Source organism: Coregonus lavaretus (assembly GCF_964263955.1).
Source record: "Coregonus lavaretus genome assembly, chromosome: 33".
Taxonomy (NCBI): Eukaryota; Metazoa; Chordata; class Actinopteri; order Salmoniformes; family Salmonidae; genus Coregonus; species Coregonus lavaretus.
In genome coordinates, this window is record NC_140020.1 from 33574210 (window position 1) to 33598009 (window position 23800).

Consider the following 23800-nt stretch of genomic DNA (forward strand, 5'->3'; position numbering starts at 1 on the left):
TTAATCTTGTGAGAGTTGTACTGAAATATATTAGAAGAATAAATGATATTCAAATATGGGTGTCCCAAATTGTCATTTAGTTACCCTATACCACAATGTTTGTGAAATTGATTTACATTTCTTTTTTGACTAAATATGCTTCCCAGCTCTCTCAGGTACAGTGCCTTCAGAAAGTATTCATAACCCTTGACTTATTCCACATTTTGTTGTGTTACAGTCGGAATTCAAAATGGATTAAATATATACCCCATATAACACCCCATATAATGAAAAAGTGAAAACATGTTTTTAGAAATGTTTGCAAATGTCTTGAGCATACATAAATATCTCATTTACATACAGTACCATTGTTTCTCTTTGCTTATTTAAGCTGTTCTTGCCATAATATGGACTTGGTCTTTTACCAAATAGGGATATCTTCTGTATACCACCCCTACCTTGTCACAACACAACTGATTGGCTCAAACGCATTAAGAAGGAAAGAAATTCCACAAATTAACTTTTAAGAAGGCACACCTGTTAATTGAAATGCATTCCAGGTGACTATCTCATGAAGCTGGTTGAGAGAATGCCAAGAGCTGTCGTCAAGACAAAGCGTGGCTATTTGAAGAAAAACAAATATAAAATATATTTAGATTTGTTTAACACTTTCTTGGTTACTACATGATTCCATAGGTCCTTTCCGGTGACAAGCATATCCATAACATGATGCAGTATGAAAAATGTATGCACTCACTAACTGTACGTCGCTCTGGATAAGAGCGTCTGCTAAATGACTAAAATGTAAAAATGTAAATGTGTTATTTCATAGTTTTGATGTCTTCACTATTATTCTACAATGTAGAAAATAGTAAAAATAAAGAAAAACCCTTGAATGAGTAGGTGTCCAAACATTTGACTGGTACTGTAAGTATTCACAACCCTTTTGCGGCGATTACAGCTGTGAGTCTTTTTGGGTAAGTCTCTAAGAGCTTTGCACATCTGGATTGTACAATATTTGCCAATTATTCTTCAAGCTCTTTCTAGTTGATTGTTGATCATTGCTAGACAGACATTTTCAAGTCTTGCCATAGATTTTTAAGCCGATTTAAGTCAGAACTGTAACTAGGCCACTTAAGAACATTCAATGTCGTCTTGGCAAGCAACTGCAGTGTAGATTTGGCCTTGTGTTTTAGGTTATTGTCCTGCTGAAAAGTGAATTCGTCTCCCAGTGTCTGTTGGAAAGCAGACCGAACCAGGTTTTCCTCTAGGATCTTGCTTGTGCGTATAGCTGTATTCCATTTATTTTTATCAAAAAAAAAACTCCCTGGTCCTTTCCGGTGACAAGCATACCCATAACATTATGCAGCCACCACCATGCTTGAAAATATGAAGAGTGGTACTCAGTGATTGAATTTGCCCCAGACATAACGCTTTGTATTCAGCATAAAAAGTTAATTTCTTTGCCACATTTTTGCAGTATTACTTAAGCACCTTGCTGTAAACAGGATGCATGTTTTGGAATATTTTTATTATGTACAGGTTTCCTTCTTTTCACTCTGTCATTTAGGTTAGTATTGTGGTTATGTTGTTGATCCATCCTCAGTTCTCATATCACAACTGTTAAACTCTGTAACTATTTTAAAATCACCATTGGCCACATCGTGAAATCCCTGAGCAGTTTCCTTCCTCTCCGGCAACTGAGTTAGGAAGGACGCCTGTATCTTTGTAGTGACTGGGTGCATTATTACACCATCCAAAGCCTAATTAATAACTTCACCATGTTCAAAGGGACATTCAGTGTCTGCTTTTTTTTATTTTTTTTACATATCTACCAATCGGTGCCCTTCTTTGCGAGGCATTGAAAAACCTTCCTGGTCTTTGAGGTTGAATCTGTGCTTGAAATTCACTACAGGATTGAGGGACCTTACAGATAGTTATGTGTGGGGTACAGAGATGGGGTAGTAATTCAAAAATCTGGTTAACCACTATTATTGAATACATAATGAGTCCATGCAACTTATGCGATTTGTTAAACACATTTTTACTCCTGAACTTATTTAGGCTTGCCATAACAAAAGGGTTGAAAACTTATTGACTCAAGACATTTCAGCTTTTAATTTAAAAAAATGTCTGCAAACAAAATTTTACTTTGACATTATGGAGTATATTGTGTAGATCAGTGACACAAAATCTAAATTTAATCTAGTTTAAATTCAAGCTGTCACACAACAAAATATGGAAAAAGTAAAGGCACTTTACAAGGCAGTTTTGGAATCCAAAATCACTTGAGCATGACCCACAATGAAGGTTACAATTCCCTGAAACTCCAGTGAGAACAAATGCCATTGGTTTTAAAGCTAGGCTGCAGTAAAGTGCACATTGAGCCATGACCAATGCAATGCCCCAGATGCAATAATACATTTGCTCAGGGGTTTCAAGTGTTGTCTGATGAATCAAGGGCTTTACCTTTAATTGCGTTTCATATTCAGTATAATGATTGAAAAAACCTCAAGCACAATTAAAAACATCATTAGTAGCAGTCAATGTCGTTCAATCCAATTAAAGTGAAGCAAAACAGGGTTCAGCAGGCTATCTACCATGGTTGCCATTGACAGGGGGATCTAACCTCTGTATATCAGAAGCAGCATGGACCAATGTGTGTGTCTATTCACTGAAATCTTTACTCAGGAAAAACATGACAACGCATCACCTCATGCGTATGAGTGAGTTTGACCTGTTTTATTGGAAAATGTTCTAAATAAACTAAATGGCACAGCAGTATACACATTTCATAAACGCACAGTCAGTTGGTAGAAATGCTGTGGGGTTCCCCTCTCTGGTGCATTTTCTCATTATAAAATAATTTACAGGCTAACTAAAAGGGGAAGTGCTGGCTGGTAGTACACACAGAGACACACATGCTTCAGTTTATGGTAGGGATGGACCGTCTACAAAGTGTGATTTTCAGAGTCAGGGACAAAGTGTGCCAAGTCACAGTTATGGTGGTGAGGACAATCATTCCAATTGGACATTGAATAGAAACAACAGTGTGTAATGTATGGGGTTTCAACATGAGGATTGCATACATGGAAACTTGAAAGGTATTTTTTTATATATTTCTTTAAAAATGAAAATATCCAAGACATACCTCACTGATAAATATAGATAACATACTGTAAAACACCCAAGTTCGTGGCATTGAGACAACAAAAACGATATATTATTTTCAACCACAGTTATTACACGTAGACCATTTCCTAGTTTGATCCAATTGAGAGTTGAAAACGAGCACTACATGAGATCACTAATCAAAACGGAGATAAAAGACAAAGAAAGAAGAAAAGTGATTGCAAACAAAAGAAGAGTGAAGAAGATCTTACAAGTGTTTGTGGTCGGAGCAGAGCAGGACCGTTAGCAGTAGAGAGAGCCGGGGCCTGGCTGAGGATAGACCAGGGCCGAGAGTGGCCCGGGGCTGGCCCGTGTGGTGGCCCTTGTCTTAGGCTTGTCGTATTTTGGAGGGGGTATAGGTTTTGTCCACAGACTCATCCTGTAGAAACATGTGCAGACAGCGCTCGTTCTGGGCCAAGGGGTGACCAGCCACTCTGAAACACAAAACAGGGAGAGACACAGAGGTTACAAGTGGTTATGAATACATGTTGTTACAGTCCGTCTGACATGGCCACAAAGTACATGGTAACAAAGAACACATTTTGTACATTCTTTTTTTTCCTGGAGAAAAATCTCTAAATACATTCTTTACCATAATGACTTCCTTACTTAATCCTCTTTGTTCCTATGTGGAACATAGGGCTTCCATGAGAGAGTGCCATGAGAGAGATTGACCATAATAGGACAGTATTAAAGTACTGTGTAAAGTGTTGTCAAAAGTTAAGCAAAATGTGCCCACATTTTCAGCAGGTTTGTTTTGTCCAAATGGTCAGATCAGGTGTATTTAGAAGACCACTGACCTATGTATGATGGAATTGAGAGGGGAACAGGGAACACCTTTACTAAATGTTATTTTACATTCATAATGTCCCCATGTCACATCTGGAGCAGGAGGCAGAGAATTTGATAGAGAGGAAAGTATTCTGGGAAGCTGCTCATAATTACCATCAAGGTCAGGGAGAGGGATGGAGAGAGAGAGAAAGAAAGAAAGATGGAGGGGGGAAGCAAAGGAGAACAAGGGAGCAAAAACGTGAAAGGGCACCTGAGACCAAAAATAAATCTACTTCCTCTTAACAGACCAATTTCCCATGACAGACATACTCTCATCATCCTATGTACTCAGCTACATTCTTAAATGGGAAATATTTCTGAAGGGCAAGCATGACCCCAAGGGTTCATGTACAGCAGAAACATTGTGGAGGATTTGAGGAGGCTTCCATTTGCCATTAGATGAGCATGTTGAGCCCCCCCTCCCGACACTCCATGCATGACTCAATCAAAACTGACATTTTTTTATGGGGTTCAATTAAACTGTAAATAAGCTGGCCCCTGGTCACACACAACCCTGTCCCCACTCCTCCATCCTAACTCTGACCGTATTCACACATTTTGTTTTTGAACAATATGGCCAGCGAACTTCCCTTGTGCTGTTCTCTCCCCTCTGCTGGGTTGTTTAGAAGTGATAACCATGTTTACCTCTAGGTAAAAGGTTCTCTCCACAATATACTCAATCACAGTTCATAACAGCAGAGCGAACCAACTCCACTCCGCTGTGCAGCTATTAAGTCTGAACAATGCCATGATCAACAGCAGTGTTTAATTTGAGGGAAAAAAATATTAATTACCAACACATTCTTCGCTCTTTCGAATAAAAAACAATTTTTTCTCTCTCGCCACAGTCTTTTAGCGTACTTAATATTCTAACAGGTATAATTTGCACATGAAACAAAGATAATAGCCAAGTCTGCAATCAAAGCAAATAATAACAGCCCCACTGTAACTTTTATTGTTCTCTACGTGGGGGTGAGAACACCTTGGGTAAAAAATAAGCAGGGGTGCACACACCATCCATCAAGGAACCGCTCGCTGTAATTTGAGACTCAATTATCATAAATTACACATATAAGATAAAACTAATTTATGAAAAAAACAAGTACTAAGGGACGCACTTGCAGCCTCTTGTTCCTTTAACAGGCAATTATGAAGGAGAATGAAGGAGTAGAGATGGGGAGATGTCCTGCTGTATGTGTACAGTCTTAACGATGCCAAGAAAGATGAGAGAAAATCTGATTTATGTTAAATGTTTCATAGGCTCCTAAGGTTAAGATTGAGCCAAGAGTGACTGCATTGAAATGTTTAACAAACACACACGCCTACATGTACGCTCCCACACACACCTGACATCAATCAAAAAGTAGTAATAAATCGCAACACAGCACAACATCCAGGTTCTGTCTGTGTAGGATCTTGTCTGTGTAGACTCACTTGTTGAGGAACTGCTCCAGCCCAGCTCTCCGCTCCTCGATGAAAGAATCGTCAAATATCCCATCGTCCCCTCGGAACGGCAGCTGTCTGAACAGAGCCTTCCCTGGGAGAGGGGGTACCACCACCTGAGAGGGACACACACATGTTAACAAGTTCAAATCTTGTATCAGTTATATTGTTGTCTTTATCTCTTGGGTTTGATTAAATTATTCCTGTGTAAAGTGTATTGAGACTTGTAAACCCCCAGAGGGCTCACCTTGCTGTCTCTCTCCAGCTCCCCTCTGAGCCACTCAAAGTCGCTGTACCGTCTCCGCACACGAGACTCCTTCAGCTTGAAGATGGGCAGGTTGGTCTGAAACAGAGAGAAATCAGGCTTAGGGGAACCAGAGCTAACATACTGTATAAGGGTAGCATAAATTGAAGGGTAACGAAAGACTGAGGTCAGAGAGTTCGAGTATAAAGAACACTAGGGATCAGTCCAAGAGAGTTTGAACTAAACCATGATCTTATCGAGTGGAAAGTTGGCTACATTGTCGATTGAGTCAGTGATAGATTATATTGATACTAAACATGTATAAAGCTTTTTTCACTAGGTCTCATAGCACACTGTATGTTACCATCAACCCATCCACCACCAATGAGTAGTTCAGACAGAAAACACCACGTATTCGTTTAACCATTTATTAGAAAGTAAATGATAATAGCTATACCAGTCCCCCCCGACTGAAACAAAAGCAGAGGCAAACAGGTGGAGGCTGGGGTGGCGGCGGGCTAGCAGAAAACAGACATGCATAGTGAGTAACACGTTACAGCAACAGCATGTCACCAAGAAACACCAACACATAACTTGCACGTGGCAACCATCAGAGGATGTGCAGAAATTGGTCAACTAAATATAGTGCCATATTAAGGTAGAGTGATGAATCACTCAGGTTTCCTGTCTGAACTGGCTACGCTTCATTAACCTGAGTGAATCACAGCCACCATTTTGTACCAGAGACACTCACCACACACTAGCTATGAGAGTGGAGAGTAGATGCGGAGTGAATGACCCACGCTTGCCATTGTGGCGTTTGGGCCTATCCTTGTGTGAAGCCCTCTGTGGCAAATGACTTAAGAGCCATACAAATAGAAATTCAATTGGAAATACTGTATTGAGGACTGAAAAATAAAAAAAAGTTATCATACTGCTCACCAAGCTCTGATGCACTTTGGATTACCTTAGAGATAGAGAGAAAGTGGACAGTAGGTGTGGTGACCGGACTCTTAAAGAAATGTAAGTTGCTGTTTAAAGAGCACTGGAGAGTAGATTTCATTAAATGTTTCACTGAAGCGAACTGCAGCACATTAGAATACAATGCCAAAGCTCTTCACCTGTCAAGAAACCAGCATCCGGCGGCCATTCTAGCAACAATACACAGCCGGGAGGAAAGAAAATAAATTTCCTCATAGATGGACGACAATCACAGAAGGTCAGAATTCATGGAGAGCCACAAGAGCAGAACCATTGAGCAGTTGGTATTGGTATTTATTAGGATCCTCATTAGTCACTGCAAAAGCAGCAGCTACTCTTCCTGGGGTCCACATGAAACATGACATAATACATAGTACAGAAAATTATTAGTAAAGGACTGAACTACACTGAACAAAAATATAAACGCAACATGTAAAGTGTTGGTCCCATGTTTCACGGGCTGAAATACAACATCCCAGACATTTTCCATATGCACAAAAAGCTTATTTATCTCAAATTTGTTTACATCCTTGTTAGTGAGCATTTCTCCTTTGCCAAGATAATCCATCCCCCTGACAGGTGTGGCATATCAAGAATCTGATTAAACAGCATGATCATTACACAGGTGCACCTTGTGCTGGAGACAATAAAATGACACAAAAATGTGGATGTTTTGTCACACAACACAATGCCACAGATGTCTCATGTTTTGAGGGAGCGTGCAATTGGCATGTTGACTGCAGAAATGTCAACCAGAGCTGTTGCCAGAGAATTAAATGTTTATTTCTCTACCATAAGCCACCTCCAACGTCGTTTTAGAGCATTTCGACGTTTTAGAGAATGTGGCAGTACGTCCAACCGTCCTCACAACCGCAGACCACGTGTATGGCGTCGTGTGGGCGAGCGGTTTGCTGATGTCAACTTTGTGAACAGAGTGCCCCATGGTGGCGGTGGGGTTATGGTATGGGCAGACATAAGCTACGGACAACTAACACAATTGCATTTTATTGATGGCAATTTGAATGCACAAAAATACCATTACGACATGCTGAGGCTCATTGTGAGGCCCATTTTTTTATGGTATCTGTGACCAACAGATGCATATCTGTATTCCCAGTCATGTGAAATCCATTGATTAGGGCCTAATGAATTTATTTCAATTGACTGATTTCCTCATATGAACTGTAACTCAGTAAAATCAATGAAATTGTTGCATGTTGCATTTATATTTTTGTTCAGTATACATTTCAAATGTCACACATAGCTTACATATCAGCACATACACGTGATATCTAGGTCTAATCTATAATACAGTGCTAATTAAAATACAAGATATATAAAATGGCTGTGTCTCTTCACAGTCCCTTTTGTGCAGTAAGGTATTCTTTTATCTGGTTTTATTGCTAGCTTGAGTTACCTGGGTGGCAGAGAGTTCCATGTAGTCATGGCTCTATTTAATACTGTGCGTTTCCCAGCCTCTGTTCTGGACCTGGGGACTGTGAAGAGACCTCTGGTTGCATGTCTTGTGTTGTACCGATGAGTGTCCGAACTGTGTGCCAACTGCTTGAACAGACAGTTCGGTAACTTCTACACATCAATACTTCGCACAAAGACCAATAGTGATGCAGTCAATCTCTCCTCAACTTTGAGCCAGGAGAGATTGACATGCATGTTACTGACATTTCCCTCCGTGTACATCTAAGTGTGATACGTGCTGCTTTGTTCTGGACCAACTGCAATTTACCTATGTCCCTCTTTGCTGCACATGACCACACAGCTGGGCAGTAGTCCAGGTGCGACAAAACTACGGCCTGTAGGACCTGTCTGGTCAACTGAGATGTCAAGAATGCAAAGCATGGACAGACCTCTTCCCATTTTAGCAACCATTGAGTCTAAATGTTTTGACCATGACAGCTTGCTATCTAGTTGGATGGATGCGGGGCGATGTGTGTGAGCAGAGGCGAACTGATTGATGAGCAGGAGAATGAAGGAGTGTGTGATAAAAAGATGGATAGGTAACTGGCGGGCAGAGCAAATGGATGAATAAATGGGGGTATGAGGGGGGTACGGACTGTGGGGGACTAATTGAGCAGACATGGCCTTTTGGTCCTCATGGTCTCCCTCTCTCCCTCCTCTTCATATTTTCCCTCTCTCTCCTAGAATAAGTCAGTGTTTTGCCCTTGAAACCCCTCTTGAGTCTTTTCACTGTGAAAAACACAGGCCTCTCCTCTTCTGTCCTCTCTTCTCCGCTTGGTCCTCTCTCTATCCCCCCCCCCTCCCTTTTAACTCCCTCGGTCCTCCCTTCTCCTCTCTTTAAAATTATGGATGTTTCTCCTCTATGGTAATGAGAAGTAGAAGAGAGAGACATCTTTTGGCAGGCTTAACAACAAATTAAAGTTATTTGACAATAACAATAGCTTCTTTTTTTTAAGATGCACTATGCAGAAATCTCTTCACCATTTCCTGGCTGCTAAAATTCAAATAGTTTTCCTAATTTCATGTGACAAAACGAGGAAGTATAATGTAGAGAATCATTGTACCATCTAAACCGCTGTGAAATATATTTTCCATAATAAAAAATATTGTATTTTCAGCTGTTTGAAGCTGGTGTACAAAACCAAAAGTTAAGACACAAAAACGAAAAGCATAGAAATAGCGCACATAGAACAGATCGACCACTTCTTAGACATGCTTTCAATGATAATGACAGATCTAACACACATTTCTATGTGAATTTGGTCAGCTCGCTCAAAAAGTTACATATTGCAGCTTTAATAGGCCATTGCTGCAAATAGAGAGTTTTCACCCCCACCCACCCCTCCAGAAACCTCTTTCTCAAAGCTAAGGATCCGGATCATGTTCTGCGCATGTCTTATTTTACACACACATACGTAGTTGCTGTTCACAATCCCCCTCCCTTCACGCACCGCTCTTTACTCACCCTCTTCTGAACTACGATGTAGCCTGTCTCTGCCTAATATTTCTGATCAGCAAAAATAAAAACCCTGCGGCGATTTGAACAAACATTCCAAGAAATGGCTATACAACCTTCTCTGTCTGTTGCTCAAGCAGGACGCAGTCCCTAAACATTGCATTGTAGCAAAAATATTCAGCATTTTGTGTGATGATGTAGGCTAATCTTTATAGTTGCTGCCATATCGTAGCCACTAGCGACTAGTTTCGGAAAAAATAACACTACTACTTTGACTGCTTGTGTGCCTCCTGCTTAGCCAATGCTTGCAATGATGATGAGGAAATAACATTAATTCGCTAATTAGATTGCGTGTGTCGTATCGGGTGAATGGTGGCAATTATTGCTGATAAACAAAGGAGTCCGCTCATACTGAACTTTGATCATAAGGTTTATTCAGATCACAAGCTTCAGCATAAGTGACAGATGTCATGACATCCGGAGAGCGACGCCTCAGAATGGCCGCTCTGCCTCTCTTTGTCTAGCCCCTTACTTATAAACAATGCAAAAAGATGGGTGGCTCCCTCTTCTGGCCAATCACCAGTCTCCCCTGGGGCGTCACCCTCCAAACGGCTACATTCAAACTTAAGATAAACAGTTCTTCTTTGTCCCTCAAGACTAGTCATAATCGTCATACACGACACGTGTCTGTGTCTTGCTTGTGTTTAATATGCTGCCTAGATAGCTGCATTTAACTCGCCACTTGAGTTTTGCATTGGGGCAAAAAACGATCTGCGTTTTAACCACACACAGGGCCTACTAAATGCTATTTTGCTTCTTAATGATCATGCAAGCACCGCACGAATATGATACCTAGCTATTCCTCTGGGCAGCCAAACCTTCTAGGCAGCCGAACGTGTATCTGGACCGGTAACCACAGTCTGACAATGGGCGAGTTTGTTTTGCGTCGTCCGGTGCGCTATTATTCCTTACGTCGTTTGTCAACTACTGCATTAGATTGCTTACTATTTGTGATCATAATCTTCATAGAGTTATGATGCAATATCGTAGTAAGAGTTGCTGAAAAAAATAACTAGCCAATGTTTGCAATGATCATGAGAAAATAACATTAAATCGCTATTTTGACTGCCTGTCTGTGTCTTGCTTGTGTTTGATATGCTTGCTTAAATATGTTTGCCGAAAACCAGCCCTAGGCAATACAGGCTGCGGCCCAGTCGCGTTATTGTTACCCCCTCAAACCTCACGCTAGCCACTTTCCCTCGGGGGAATCCCTGTCAAAACCAGACGCAGTTTGATTGCCATATTAAGTGGCGGTCCAATTCACAAATGTTACCCCCTCGGCCCTCGATTGAGCTTGAGGGAGTGAGTGAACAACTTTGATCACTTGCGGGGTTGATATAGCCCACAATTCAATGCAAACTGTAGTCACGTGTCAAACTCTGGTTGCTGCGAAATGTCAAATTTACTCAACACCGCTGGATGAAAAAACAACATAACATTGATTTTAGTGTTGGCAAAGCGGAATGACGCTCAAAGTGTCTGGGACTCGTAGTGAGGAGCCAATAAAGCGTAGCTAGCTAGCTTTCTAAACATATTTTTGGGAATTCTGAAAATGTATTGGAATAAATGAACTATAAAACTAGCTAGCCAGCTAAAGGTAACAGTAGCTAGCTACCTGACAGGAGTGCTAGCTACATTAGCTTGCTAGGTGCATCAATAGCTTTAGGTTGGTTGTTTTTAAGCTCAACTTCAATATTTCCACCAAGGACGTTGCCACTACGTTCATCACCCTCCCTCGATTGGATTTAGGGCCGAGGGATGTCTACTTCACGGTTGGACCGCAGGCAGTGACTAGGATCTGGTTCCAATTATGGACTCTTTTGGCATTGAGGAACTACGTCACTGCCTACGTCGATAAGGGAAAAAAATATTCTGGGGACTCTCCCAACAAATCACAAGGCAGACATGCCAGAACGTTGTGATTCAAAACCAAAGTTTGCTGACAAAACCTTTGCAGTGGCTTTCGTTAAAGAGATTCTCCAGTACTTTTGTATACTTTTTAGCCAGTAGTTCTGAAAGTAGCACTTGCAAGCAAAAGTGGTCCCTGAAAATTGCATACTACATCATATACAGTGGGGAGAACAAGTATTTGATACACTGCCGATTTTGCAGGTTTTCCTACTTACAAAGCATGTAGAGGTCTGTAATTTTTATCATAGGTACACTTCAACTGTGAGAGACGGAATCTAAAACAAAAATCCAGAAAATCACATTGTATGGTTTTTAAGTAATCATTTGCATTTTATTGCATGACATAAGTATTTGATACATCAGAAAAGCAGAACTTAATATTTGGTACAGAAACCTTTGTTTGCAATTACAGAGATCATACGTTTCCTGTAGGTCTGGACCAGGTTTGCACACACTGCAGCAGGGATTTTGGCCCACTCCTCCATACAGACCTTCTCCAGATCCTTCAGGTTTCGGGGCTGTCGCTGGGCAATACGGACTTTCAGCTCCCTCCAAAGATGTTCTATTGGGTTCAGGTCTGGAGACTGGCTAGGCCACTCCAGGACCTCGAGATGTTTCTTACGGAGCCACTCCTTAGTTGCCCTGGCTGTGTGTTTCGAGTCGTTGTCATGCTGGAAGACCCAGCCACGACCCATCTTCAATGCTCTTACTGAGGGAAGGAGGTTGTTGGCCAAGATCTCGCGATACATGGCTCCATCCATCCTCCCCTCAATACGGTGCAGTCGTCCTGTCCCCTTTGCAGAAAAGCATCCCCAAAGAATGCTGTTTCCACTTCCATGCTTCACGGTTGGGATGGTGTTCTTGGGGTTGTACTCATCCTTCTTCTTCCTCCAAACACGGCGAGTGGAGTTTAGACCAAAAAGCTCTATTTTTGTCTCATCAGACCACATTACCTTATCCCATTCCTCCTCTGGATCATCCAGATGGTCATTGGCAAACTTCAGACGGGCCTGGACATGCGCTGGCTTGAGCAGGGGGACCTTGCGTGCGCTGCAGGATTTTAATCCATGACGGCGTAGTGTGTTACTAATGGTTTTCTTTGAGACTGTGGTCCCAGCTCTCTTCAGGTCATTGACCAGGTCCTGCCGTGTAGTTCTGGGCTGATCCCTCACCTTCCTCATGATCATTGATGCCCCACGAGGTGAGATCTTGCATGGATCCCCAGACCGAAGGTGATTGACCGTCATCTTGAACTTCTTCCATTTTCTAATAATTGCGCCAACAGTTGTTGCCTTCTCACCAAGCTGCTTGCCTATTGTCCTGTAGCCCATCCCAGCCTTGTGCAGGTCTACAATTGTATCCCTGATGTCCTTACACAGCTCTCTGGTCTTGGCCATTGTGGAGAGGTTGGAGTCTGTTTGATTGAGTGTGTGGACAGGTGTCTTTTATACAGGTAACGAGTTCAAACAGATGCAGTTAATACAGGTAATGAGTGGAGAACAGGAGGGCTTCTTAAAGAAAAACTAACAGGTCTGTGAGAGCCGGAATTCTTACTGGTTGGTAGGTGATAAAATACTTATGTCATGCAATAAAATGCAAATTATTACTTAAAAATCATACAATGTGATTTTCTGGATTTTTGTTTTAGATTCCGTCTCTCACAGTTGAAGTGTATCTATGATAAAAATTACAGACCTCTACATGCTTTGTAAGTAGGAAAACCTGCAAAATCGGCAGTGTATCAAATACTTGTTCTCCCCACTGTATGTGCACCACATCAATGCTCTCTCTCGATCTCTCTCTGCTGTGTCCACTGAGCTGTTGGGCCTGCCCTGCATCCTCATTGGATAATGCTGGGCAGACATCTTGTTAGCTGTCACTCAAATGTGAGGGGCTGGAGCTCATTTGCTAGAACTCAAATTGCTAGGGGGCAGGCCCATGTGGGGGGAAATGTAGGGAAAATGGCGTAGCACAGCTTCAAGAAAACAGTCAAATCAAATCGTATTTGCCACATGCGCCGAATACAACAGGTATTTTACCTTACAGTGAAATTCTTACTTACAAGCCCTTAACCAACAATGCAGTTTTAAGAAAAGTAAGTGTTAAGTAAAAAATAGATAAGTAAAAAAATTAAAATAACTAATAATTAAAGAGCAGCAGTAAAATAAAATAACAGTAGGGAGGCTATATACAGGGGGTACAGGTACAGAGTCAATGTGCGGGGGCACAGGTTAGTCGAGGTAATTGAGGTAATATGTACATGTGGGTAGAGTTGAAGTGACTATGCATAGATAATAAACAGAGTAGCATCAGCGTAAAGAGTGGGTGGGGTGGGGGCAATGCAAATAGTCCAGGTAGCCATGATTAGCTGTTCAGGAGTCTTATGGCTTGCTGGTAGAAGCTGTTAAGAAGCCTTTTGGACCTATAATTTTTTTATTTTAATAGGACTGATGGAAGAGGCAGATTACTCGCTCGCCGTCGGATCCTTACAAGGCAACCCGACCTACGTCCACGATATCTCCGTCTCTTTCTCATGCAAATAACGGGGATTTGGGCCTTGTCGGGTGTCTGTAGAAAATCCTTCGGGTCCAACTCGTTGAAGAAAAAATCTTCGTCCAATACGAGGTGAGTAATCGCTGTCCTGATATCCAGAAGCTCTTTTTGGTCATAAGAGATGGTGCAGAAACATTATGTACAGAATAAATTACAAATAACACGAAAAAAACACATAATAGTACAATTGGTAGGGGGCCGTAAAACGCCAGCCATCTCCTCCGGCGCCATCTTGTCGCTTTCAAACAAGGGATTTAAAACAAGGGATTTCGTGGCTAATTGAGTTAAGACAGTAATTCTGCTCATAGATTATGTATGTATGAGCTACACATTGACACATCCAGCCCAAAGCGGGAGGTTTAAAAAATACTTTGGTCGCCCAAGTACCAAAGCACGTCTTTAAGGTAGTTGATGCAAACTAGCCACTTGCGAAATGCACTCATTAAAAATACCCGCCGTGATCTCCATCTTGCTAGCTAATATTCAGTATTTTATTCATGCGGATAAAGTAGTGACGTAGGCAGTGACGTAGTTCCTCTATGCCAAAAGAGTCTATCATTGAAACCAGACCCTAGTCACTGTGTTGCCTAGGGTCAGGTTTTTGAGACTACATGCAACTCAGCAGCTACGAAGAACATGAAATCGCTAGAGTGCCTTTGTGTCATGCTAATATTTGCAAAGTTTGTACGAACATGTTGATCATGTCGCTTGTGTTCAACATGATAGCTGCATGTAGCCTAACACCTATTCTGAAAAAAGAACATGAAATCGCGACACGTAATGCATAGTTTGAACATGTCAACCATGTCTTTAGCATAGACTGTAAGAAATAGGTATTTAGTGTACAACTTGAAGTTTCCCCTCCATGTCAAGGAAAACGACGCGGCAGTGAAGCACTGAGTAGAAGCTACGTAGGCAGCGGAGTGGGCAGCAGCTACATAAAAAAAATCCTGCACACGCACAGAAATCTCCGTATCATTAGCCACGGAAAGCCGGGTACCAGAAAATCCAGAACCGCAGCCACTCAGTTTTTAATACCACAAAAACTACAATGAAGTAAATTGGTAATATCAGAAAATGAATTAAAAGTAACCATGTGGCTCAGTTGGTAGAGCATGGCGCTTGCAACGCCAGGGTTGTGGGTTCGATTCCCACAGGGGACCAGTTTGAAAAAAATAAATGAAAATCTATGTACTCACTACTGTAAGTCGCTCTGGATAAGAGCGTCTGCCAAATTACTAAAATGTAAATGTAAAATGAAAGAGAAGATAGAACCCCCACATTAGGCAATGTTTTCTGACAGTTGAAAACTGAGGAAAATAACCTATAAAGAGCAAGGTTGAGAGGAAAAAGTTCTAGAATTTGTCTGAGGGGCTCTAGAACACTACAACGAGAACTAAAGGAATGGTTTTTTTCTTCTCTTGCTCCTCCTTTCTTTCCCCTCTCATCCTTCACCTCTCAGTACCCCCTTTCTTCTTACCTCCTTTCTGAAGTAGTAGGCTTCCTCTCTTGTTTGTCTATCCAGCCATTCTCTCTCCTCTTTATTTCCTTCCCCATTTCCCTCTCTCGCCAGGTGAGGTTGTCAGCACCCTCCTCCTCCTCCTCCTTCCTCTCAGGTCACAGGAGAAGGGGATTAGCCTAACTTTAGCGCCCCTCAGTGTTCTGGTACTTCACAGCATGGAGCGCTACACGGAACGCTGGGAAGTTAATCCCCACGACAACAGATCATGGTTACAGGTAATCTGCCACCGCCGAGACGCTAATCTCATCAGGCCCAGCCCTGATGCTCCCACACACACACACACACACACGCAGGAGCATAACCCTGTATGTGGACACACATGTGCTAGAGTTGAACAACACATTTAAAAAGGTTGCACAACAATACACACACACTTGACAATTAGACAATTCTAGTTAACTCAAACTAAGCCTTCCAAATGTTCAATCTTGGGCTTCTGATATACACCCCTGCCTGGACCTCACTGCTCAGGACAAAAGAGAGAGAAAATGAAAGTCACCTGCTCTTTCAAACACCATCCCATCACACCCTATGATTAAGAGATTGGTATTTCAGGTGAGAGGGAAGAGAAGAGGAGAGGACAAGTCAGTGGAAGGTGAGTAGTGTCTCACACAAACACCACTTATTGACACACACACACACAACGCCCCTTGTGCCCCTGGTCACCACAAACAACTTAAATGACTGCAGTCTCAGACTAAAGTACTGTGAGGGAAAAAAGTATTTGATCCCCTGCTGATTTTGTACGTTTGCCCACTGACTAAAGAAATGATCAGTCTAGAATTTTAATGGTAGGTTTATTTGAACAGTGAGAGACAGAATAACAACAAAAAAATCCAGAAAAACGCATGTAAAAAATGTTATAAATTGATTTGCATTTTAATGAGGGAAATAAGTATTTGACCCCCTCTCAATCAGAAAGATTTCTGGCTCCCAGGTGTCTTTTATACAGGTAACGAGCTGAGATTAGGAGCACACTCTTAAAGGGAGTCCACAGAAGCAATCAATCAATCAGATTCCAAACTCTCCACCATGGCCAAGACTAAAGAGCTCTCCAAGGATGTCAGGGACAAGATTGTAGACCTACACGAGGCTGGAATGGGCTACAAGACCATCACCAAGCAGCTTGGTGAGAAGGTGACAACAGTTGGTGCGATTATTCGCAAATGGAAGAAACACAAAAGAACTGTCAATCTCCCTCGGCCTGGGGCTCCATGCAAGATCTCACCTCGTGGAGTTGCAATGATCATGAGAACGGTGAGGAATCAGCCCAGAACTACACGGGAGGATCTTGTCAATGATCTCAAGGCAGCTGGGACCATAGTCACCAAGAAAACAATTGGTAACACACTACGCCGTGAAGGACTGAAATCCTGCAGCGCCCGCAAGGTCCCCCTGCTCAAGAAAGCACATATACAGGGCCGTCTGAAGTTTGCCAATGAACATCTGAATGATTCAGAGGAGAACTGGGTGAAAGTGTTGTGGTCAGATGAGACCAAAATCGAGCTCTTTGGCATCAACTCAACTCGCCGTGTTTGGAGGAGGAGGAATGCTGCCTATGACCCCAAGAACACCATCCCCACCGTCAAACATGGAGGTGGAAACATTATGCTTTGGGGGTGTTTTTCTGCTAAGGGGACAGGACAACTTCACCGCATCAAAGGGACGATGGACGGGGCCATGTACCATCAAATCTTGGGTGAGAACCTCCTTCCCTCAGCCAGGGCATTGAAAATGGGTCGTGGATGGGTATTCCAGCAGACGGCCAAGGCAACAAAGGAGTGGCTCAAGAAGAAGCACATGAAGGTCCTGTAGTGGCCTAGCCAGTCTCCAGACCTTAATACCATAGAAAATCTGTGGAGGGAGCTGAAGGTTCGAGTTGCCAAACGTCAGACTCGAAACCTTAATGACTTGGAGAAGATCTGCAAAGAGGAGTGAGACAAAATCCCTCCTGAGATGTGTGCAAACCTGGTCGCCAACTACAAGAATAGTCTTACCTCTGTGATTGCCAACAAGGGTTTTGCCACCAAGTACTAAGTAATGTTTTGCAGAGGGGTCAAATACTTATTTCCCTCATTAAAATGCAAATCAATTTATAACATTTTTGACATGCGTTTTTCTGGATTTTTTTGTTGTTATTTTGTCTCTCACTGTTCAAATAAACCTACCATTAAAATTATAGACTGATCATTTCTTTGTCAGTGGGCAAACGTACAAAATCAGCAGGGGATCAAATACTTTTTTCCCCTCACTGTATGTAGCGAACGACAGAGCAGCGGAAGAATTTAGTTTGAGTCGTCAGGCTACGGTACTCTGCCCCTGCAACTTAGAGACTGCTGCCCCATGTATATAGAGACATCGAACACTGGTAACTTAATGATTGCATATTGTTTTACCAACTTTATCTATATTTACTGTAATCTAGTCATGGTTCATCCTATATAACTACTGATGTACAGTCGTGGTCAAAAGGTTTGAGAATGACACAAGTATTGGTCTTCACAAAGTTCGCTGCTTCAGTGTTATGAGATATTTTTGTCAGATGTTACTATGGTATACTGAAGTATAATTACAAGCATTCCATAAGTCAAAGGCTTTTATTGACAATTACATTAAGTTTATGCAAAGTGTCAATATTTGCAGACCCTTCTTTTTCAAGACCTCCGCAATCCGCCCTGGCATGCTGTCAATTAAATTCTGGGCCACATCCTGACTGATGGCAGCCCATTCTTGCATTATCAATGCTTGGGAGTTTGTCAGAATTTGTGGGTTGTTTGTCTGTCCACCCGCCTCTTGAGGATCGACCACAAGTTCTCAACGGGATTAAGGTCTGGGGAGTTCTGGCCATGGACCCAAAATGTCGATGTTTTGTTCCCCGAGCCACTTAGTTATCACTTTTGCCTTATGGCAAGGTGTTCCATCATGCTGGAAAAGGCATTGGTCGTCACCAAACTGTTCTTGGATGGTTGGGAGAAGTTGCTCTCGGAGGATGTGTTGGTACCATTCTTTATTCATGGCTGTGTTCTTAGGCAAAATTGTGAGTGAGCCCACTCCCTTGGCTGAGAAGCAACCCCACACATGAATGGTCTCAGGATGCTTTACTGTTGGCATGACACAGGACTGATGGTAGCGCTCACCTTGTCTTCTCTGGACAAGGTGTTTTCCGGATGCCCCAAACAATCGGAAAGGGGATTCCTCAGAGAAAATGACTTTACCCCAGTCCTCAGCAGTCCAATCCCTGTACCTTTTGCAGAATATCAGTCTGTCCCTGATGTTTTTCCTGGAGAGAAGTGGCTTCTTTGCTGCCCTTCTTGACACCAGGCCATCCTCCAAAAGTCTTCGCCTCACTGAGCGTGCAGATGCACTCACACCTGCCTGCTGCCATTCCTGAGCAAGCTCTGCACTGGTGGTGCCCCGATCCCGCAGCTGAATCAACTTTAGGAGACGGTCCTGGCGCTTACTGGACTTTCTTGGGCGGCCTGACGCCTTCTTCTCAACAATTGAACCTCTCTCCTTGAAGTTCTTGATGATCTGATAAATGGTTGATTTAGGTGCAATCTTACAAGCAGCAATATCCTTGCCTGTGAAGCCCTTTTTGTGCAAAGCAATGATGACGGCACGTGTTTCCTTGCAGGTAACCATGGTTAACAGAGGAAGAACAATGATTTCAAGCACCACCCTCCTTTTAAAGCTTCCAGTCTGTTATTCTAACTCAATCAGCATGACAGAGTGATCTCCAGCCTTGTCCTCGTCAACACTCTCACCTGTGTTAATGAGAGAATCACTGACATGATGGCAGCTGGTCCTTTTGTGGCAGGGCTGAAATGCAGTGGAAATGTTTTTTGGGGATTAAGCTCATTTTCATGGCAAAGAGGGACTTTGCAATTAATTGCAATTTATCTGATCACTCTTCATGACATTCTGAAGTATATGCAAATTGCCATCATCAAAACTGAGGCAGCAGACTTTGTGAAAATTAGTATTTGTGTCATTCTCAAAACTTTTGACCACGACTGTACACACATGTTCTACTCATATATAGTCTGGGGCGGCAGGTAGCTTAGTGGGTAAGAGCGTTGTGCCAGTAACCGAAAGGTCGCTGGTTCTAATCCCCGAGCCGACTAGGTGAAAAATCTGTCGATGTGCCCTTAAGCAAGGCACTTAACCCTAATTGCTCCTGTAAGTCGCTCTGGATAAGAGCGTCTGCTAAATGACTAAAATGTAAATGTAATAGTCTACAGTATACACACAATTTACAGTGCCTTCAGAAAGAATACACATTTTGTTGTGTTAAAGCCAGAATTTTCTCACTCATCTACACACATTACCCCAATATGACAAAGTGAAAACATGTTTTAGAAATGTTTGAAAACGTATTGAAAATGAAATACAGAAATTCCATTTGCATGTGACCGACTGGCTCGATTCGGTCTTATGTAGCAACATTTGAAATTGTGTTTTTTACATTGGATAAAAGTAGAGACAGAGCTAGAAAATGGTATATCTTACACTACAGTTGAGGAACAATGGGAAAGTAACTCTGCTTTGAAAGTTGATAAATTTGTAACCTCACTTTTGAGAAATTGGCCTTTGAATGTTTTGGTACACCTACTGGAGAGCTGTTCTTTGTCTAAACCCATTCAGCATTGCTCACACCCTCTTAAGCTTTAGCCCCACCCATCTCTTTAAGTGTTGATCCCAGCGCTCCATCCTAACAACAGCAGTCAAGCACCCAAGCTAACTGGCTAACGTTGGCTAGCTTGCTAGCTACTTCCAGACACAAATGAACAGCTCACTCTGACCATTTTATTCGCCCTAGCAGAGCAGGTTAGGCTGTTTCTATGCTATGCAGAGCGTTGGTGACTGCAACTGTACTGCTGGCAACCATTTAATTATGCTTTTTTGCCAATGTTTACTGACACCGGCCATATTCAGCAGGTGTTGAGCATTCGTAAATTTGTCAGTTATTCTGCGCTCTGGCACACTCAGACGAGAGTGCTCTGAAATCGGAGTAGATAGCCAGAGCGAATTTACCAGCTACATCTATCAACAGTTATCGCATTGACATCATTAACATTCTATTGAAATTTTTACTTGCATAGTGGAGTCTTTTGTTAAGACAGGTAGCTAGCTAGCTAGCTAGCTAAACAATGAATCATAATCCCAACTCATGACGTTACTACCCTGCATGAATCTGCAGGTAGCTAACCAACCAGGTTCAATGTTAGCTAGCTAACATTAGGCTATAACTAGCAAAGCAAATGGCTCTGAGATACGAATAATATTACTACACAGATCATACAAGTAACGTTAGCTAGCGAGCCTTCCAGCTAACATTAGCTAGCTAGCTAACAGCACACTAACTTGAAATGAAAACGACTTTCTGACAAAATTAGAAACATGTAATATCTGAAAATGTAGCTAGCTAGACTATCTTACCCATATACATGGATGGACGCTTCTCCCTCTCTGTCACAGATGCCATGGTTGCCCTTAGTTTGAACATGTAATCTGGAGAAAGGTTTTTTCTCCTTCTCTTTAGCCATCATAGTCTAATTCCACTGATTTCAAAACTCGGTCCTCCAGAAAGTGGAGAGCAACACTCATTCAGTTCTACTACGTGATATATATATAAAAAAGCCGCGTTAGACAGGATTACCTACACATACTGACCAGCTCACATAGACAGAAGCGTGCTACATGGCACACCAATCCGAACTAATCTCTCAGCATGTCCAGCCCACTCATTATTTTAGCTAATTAACGCTAGCGGGAAGGTTGCTGTCTTTTTCTGTGGCTAAACCAACTAGGCTTGTAATTTAACAATTTTATTCGTATTTACAGATGGCATACAAGTTTGTTATTCTCATGTTCCAGAAAGCATTTCTGGCAAAAACCGCATTTTGATTAAAAAAGTTTACGTTCAAATGGCTCTCGTGTGAAGTAGTGACGCGCGACATACACCTAGTTTCCTGAAACGAATCACATATGCATTTACAGCCCTTTGATATGACACTCCAAATTAAGCTCAGGTGCATCCAATTTCCTTTGATCATCCTTGAGATGTCATTACAACTTGATTGGAGTCCACCTGTGGCCAATTCAATTGTTTGGACATGATTAAGAAAGAAACACACCTGTCCATATAAGGTCCCACAGGTGACAGTGCATGTCAGAGCAGAAACTATACCATTAAGTCCAAGGAACTGTCCGTATATCTCAGAGACATAATTGTGATGAGGCATATATATCTGGGGAAGGGTATAAAACTATTTCTAGAGTGTTGAACGTTTTCAAGAGCACAGTGGTCTCCATCATTGGGAAATAGAAAAAATATGGAACTACCCAGACTCTGCCTAGAGCTGGCCATCCGACCAAACTGAGCAACCGGGCAAGAAGGACCTTGGTCAGGGAGGTGACCAAATACCCAATGACCACTCTGACAGAACTACAGAGTTCCTTGACTGAGATGGGAGAACCTGCCAGAAGGACAACAGTCTCTACAGCACTTCACCAATCTGGGCTTTATGGGTGAGTGGCCTGACGGAAGCCCCTCCTGAGAAAAAGGCACATGACAGCACGCCTGGAGTTTGCAAAAAGGCACGTGAAAGACTGAGATCATAAGGCAAATGATGCTGTGGTCGGATGAGACAAAAATGTAACACTTTGGCCTGAATGCAAAGCGCTATGTCTGGAGAAAACCAGGCACAGTTCATCACCCGTCTAACACCATCCCTACCGTGAAGCATGGTGGTGGCAGCATCATGCTATGTGGATGTTTTTCAGCGGCAGAGACTGGGAGACTGGTAAGGATAAATGAATGGAGTTAAATACAGGCAAATACTTGATGAGAACCTGCTTCAGAGTGCAAATGACCTTTTACGTTCCAACAGGACAATGACCCCAAGCATACAGCCAAAGCAAAGCTGGAAATACTTCCGAAGTCCTTGAGCGACCCAGCCAAAGCCCAAACTTGAATCCCATTGAAAATCTGTGAAAAGACTTGAAGATTGCTGTTCACCGATGCTCCCCCATTTAATTTAACAGAGCTTGAGAAAACCTGCATGGAAAAATGGGAGACAATTCCCGAATCCAGATGTGCAAAGCTGATACAGACATTCCCAAGAGAATTCAAAGCTGTTATCACCGCCAAATGTGCTTCCACAAGTAATGACTCAGGGGTATTTGTATTTATTATGGATCCCCATACTCTTCCTGGGGTCCAGCAAAATTAAGGCAGTTATACAATTTAAAAAACATTACTATACATTCACAACACATTAAGTATGTGCCCTCAGGCCCCTACTCTACTATCACATATCTACAACAAAACATTTATGTGTACGTGTGTGTATGCATGTGTCTGTGCCTATGTTTGTGTTGCTTCACAGTCCCCGCTGTTCCATAAGGTGTATTTATATCTGTTCTTTAAATTTAATTTTACTTCTTGCATGAGTTACTTGATGTGGAATAGAGTTCCATGTAGTCATGGCTCTACGTATTACTGTGCGCCTCCCATTGTCTGTTCTCGACTTGGGGGACAGTGAAGAGACCTCCGGTGGCATGTCTTGTGAGGTATGCATAGGTGTCCGAGCTGTGTGCCAGTAGTTCAAACAGACAGCTCGGTGCATTCAACATGTCAATATCACTCACAAATACAAGTAGTGATGAAGTCAATCTGTCCTCCACTTTGAGCCAGGAAAGATTGACATGCATATAGCTCTCTGTGTACATCCAAGGGCCAGCCGTGCTGCCCTGTTCTGAGCCAATTGTAATTTTCCTAAGTCTCTCTTTGTGGCACCTGACCACACAACTGAACAGTAGTCCAGGTGCGACAAAACTAGGGCCTGTAGGACCTGCCTTGATAGTGCTGTTACGGCAGAGGAGCGCTTTATTATTAACAGAATTCTCCCCATCTTAGCTACGGTTGTATCAATATGTTTGACCATGACAGTTTACAATCCAGGGTTACATTTACATTTACATTTACATTTTAGTCATTTAGCAGACGCTCTTATCCAGAGCGACTTACAGTTAGTGAGTGCATACATTTTTTTATTTTATTTGTTATACTGGAATCGAACCCACAACCCTGGCGTTGCAAATGCCATGCTCTACCAACTGAGCTACATCCCTGCCGGCCATTCCCTCCCCTACCCTGGACGACGCTGGG

The 23800-nt window shown here is 42.3% G+C and overlaps 1 protein-coding gene across 1 annotated transcript in view; it reads right to left on the bottom strand.

Annotated features, from left to right (window-relative positions):
• Positions 1–2706: 2706 nt before the first annotated feature.
• LOC311108648 (sorting nexin-3) overlaps positions 2707–23800 on the bottom strand; it is a 28673-nt gene continuing 7579 nt past the window's right edge. Inside the window, exons 2-4 of the mRNA XM_084151341.1 lie at positions 5672–5767; positions 5416–5540; positions 2707–3584 (exon numbers count right to left, since the gene is read on the bottom strand). Coding sequence (XP_084007467.1) covers positions 3479–3584; positions 5416–5540; positions 5672–5767 — 327 coding nt within the window. The 3' untranslated portion in view covers positions 2707–3478. The remainder of the gene's footprint in view (positions 3585–5415; positions 5541–5671; positions 5768–23800) is intronic.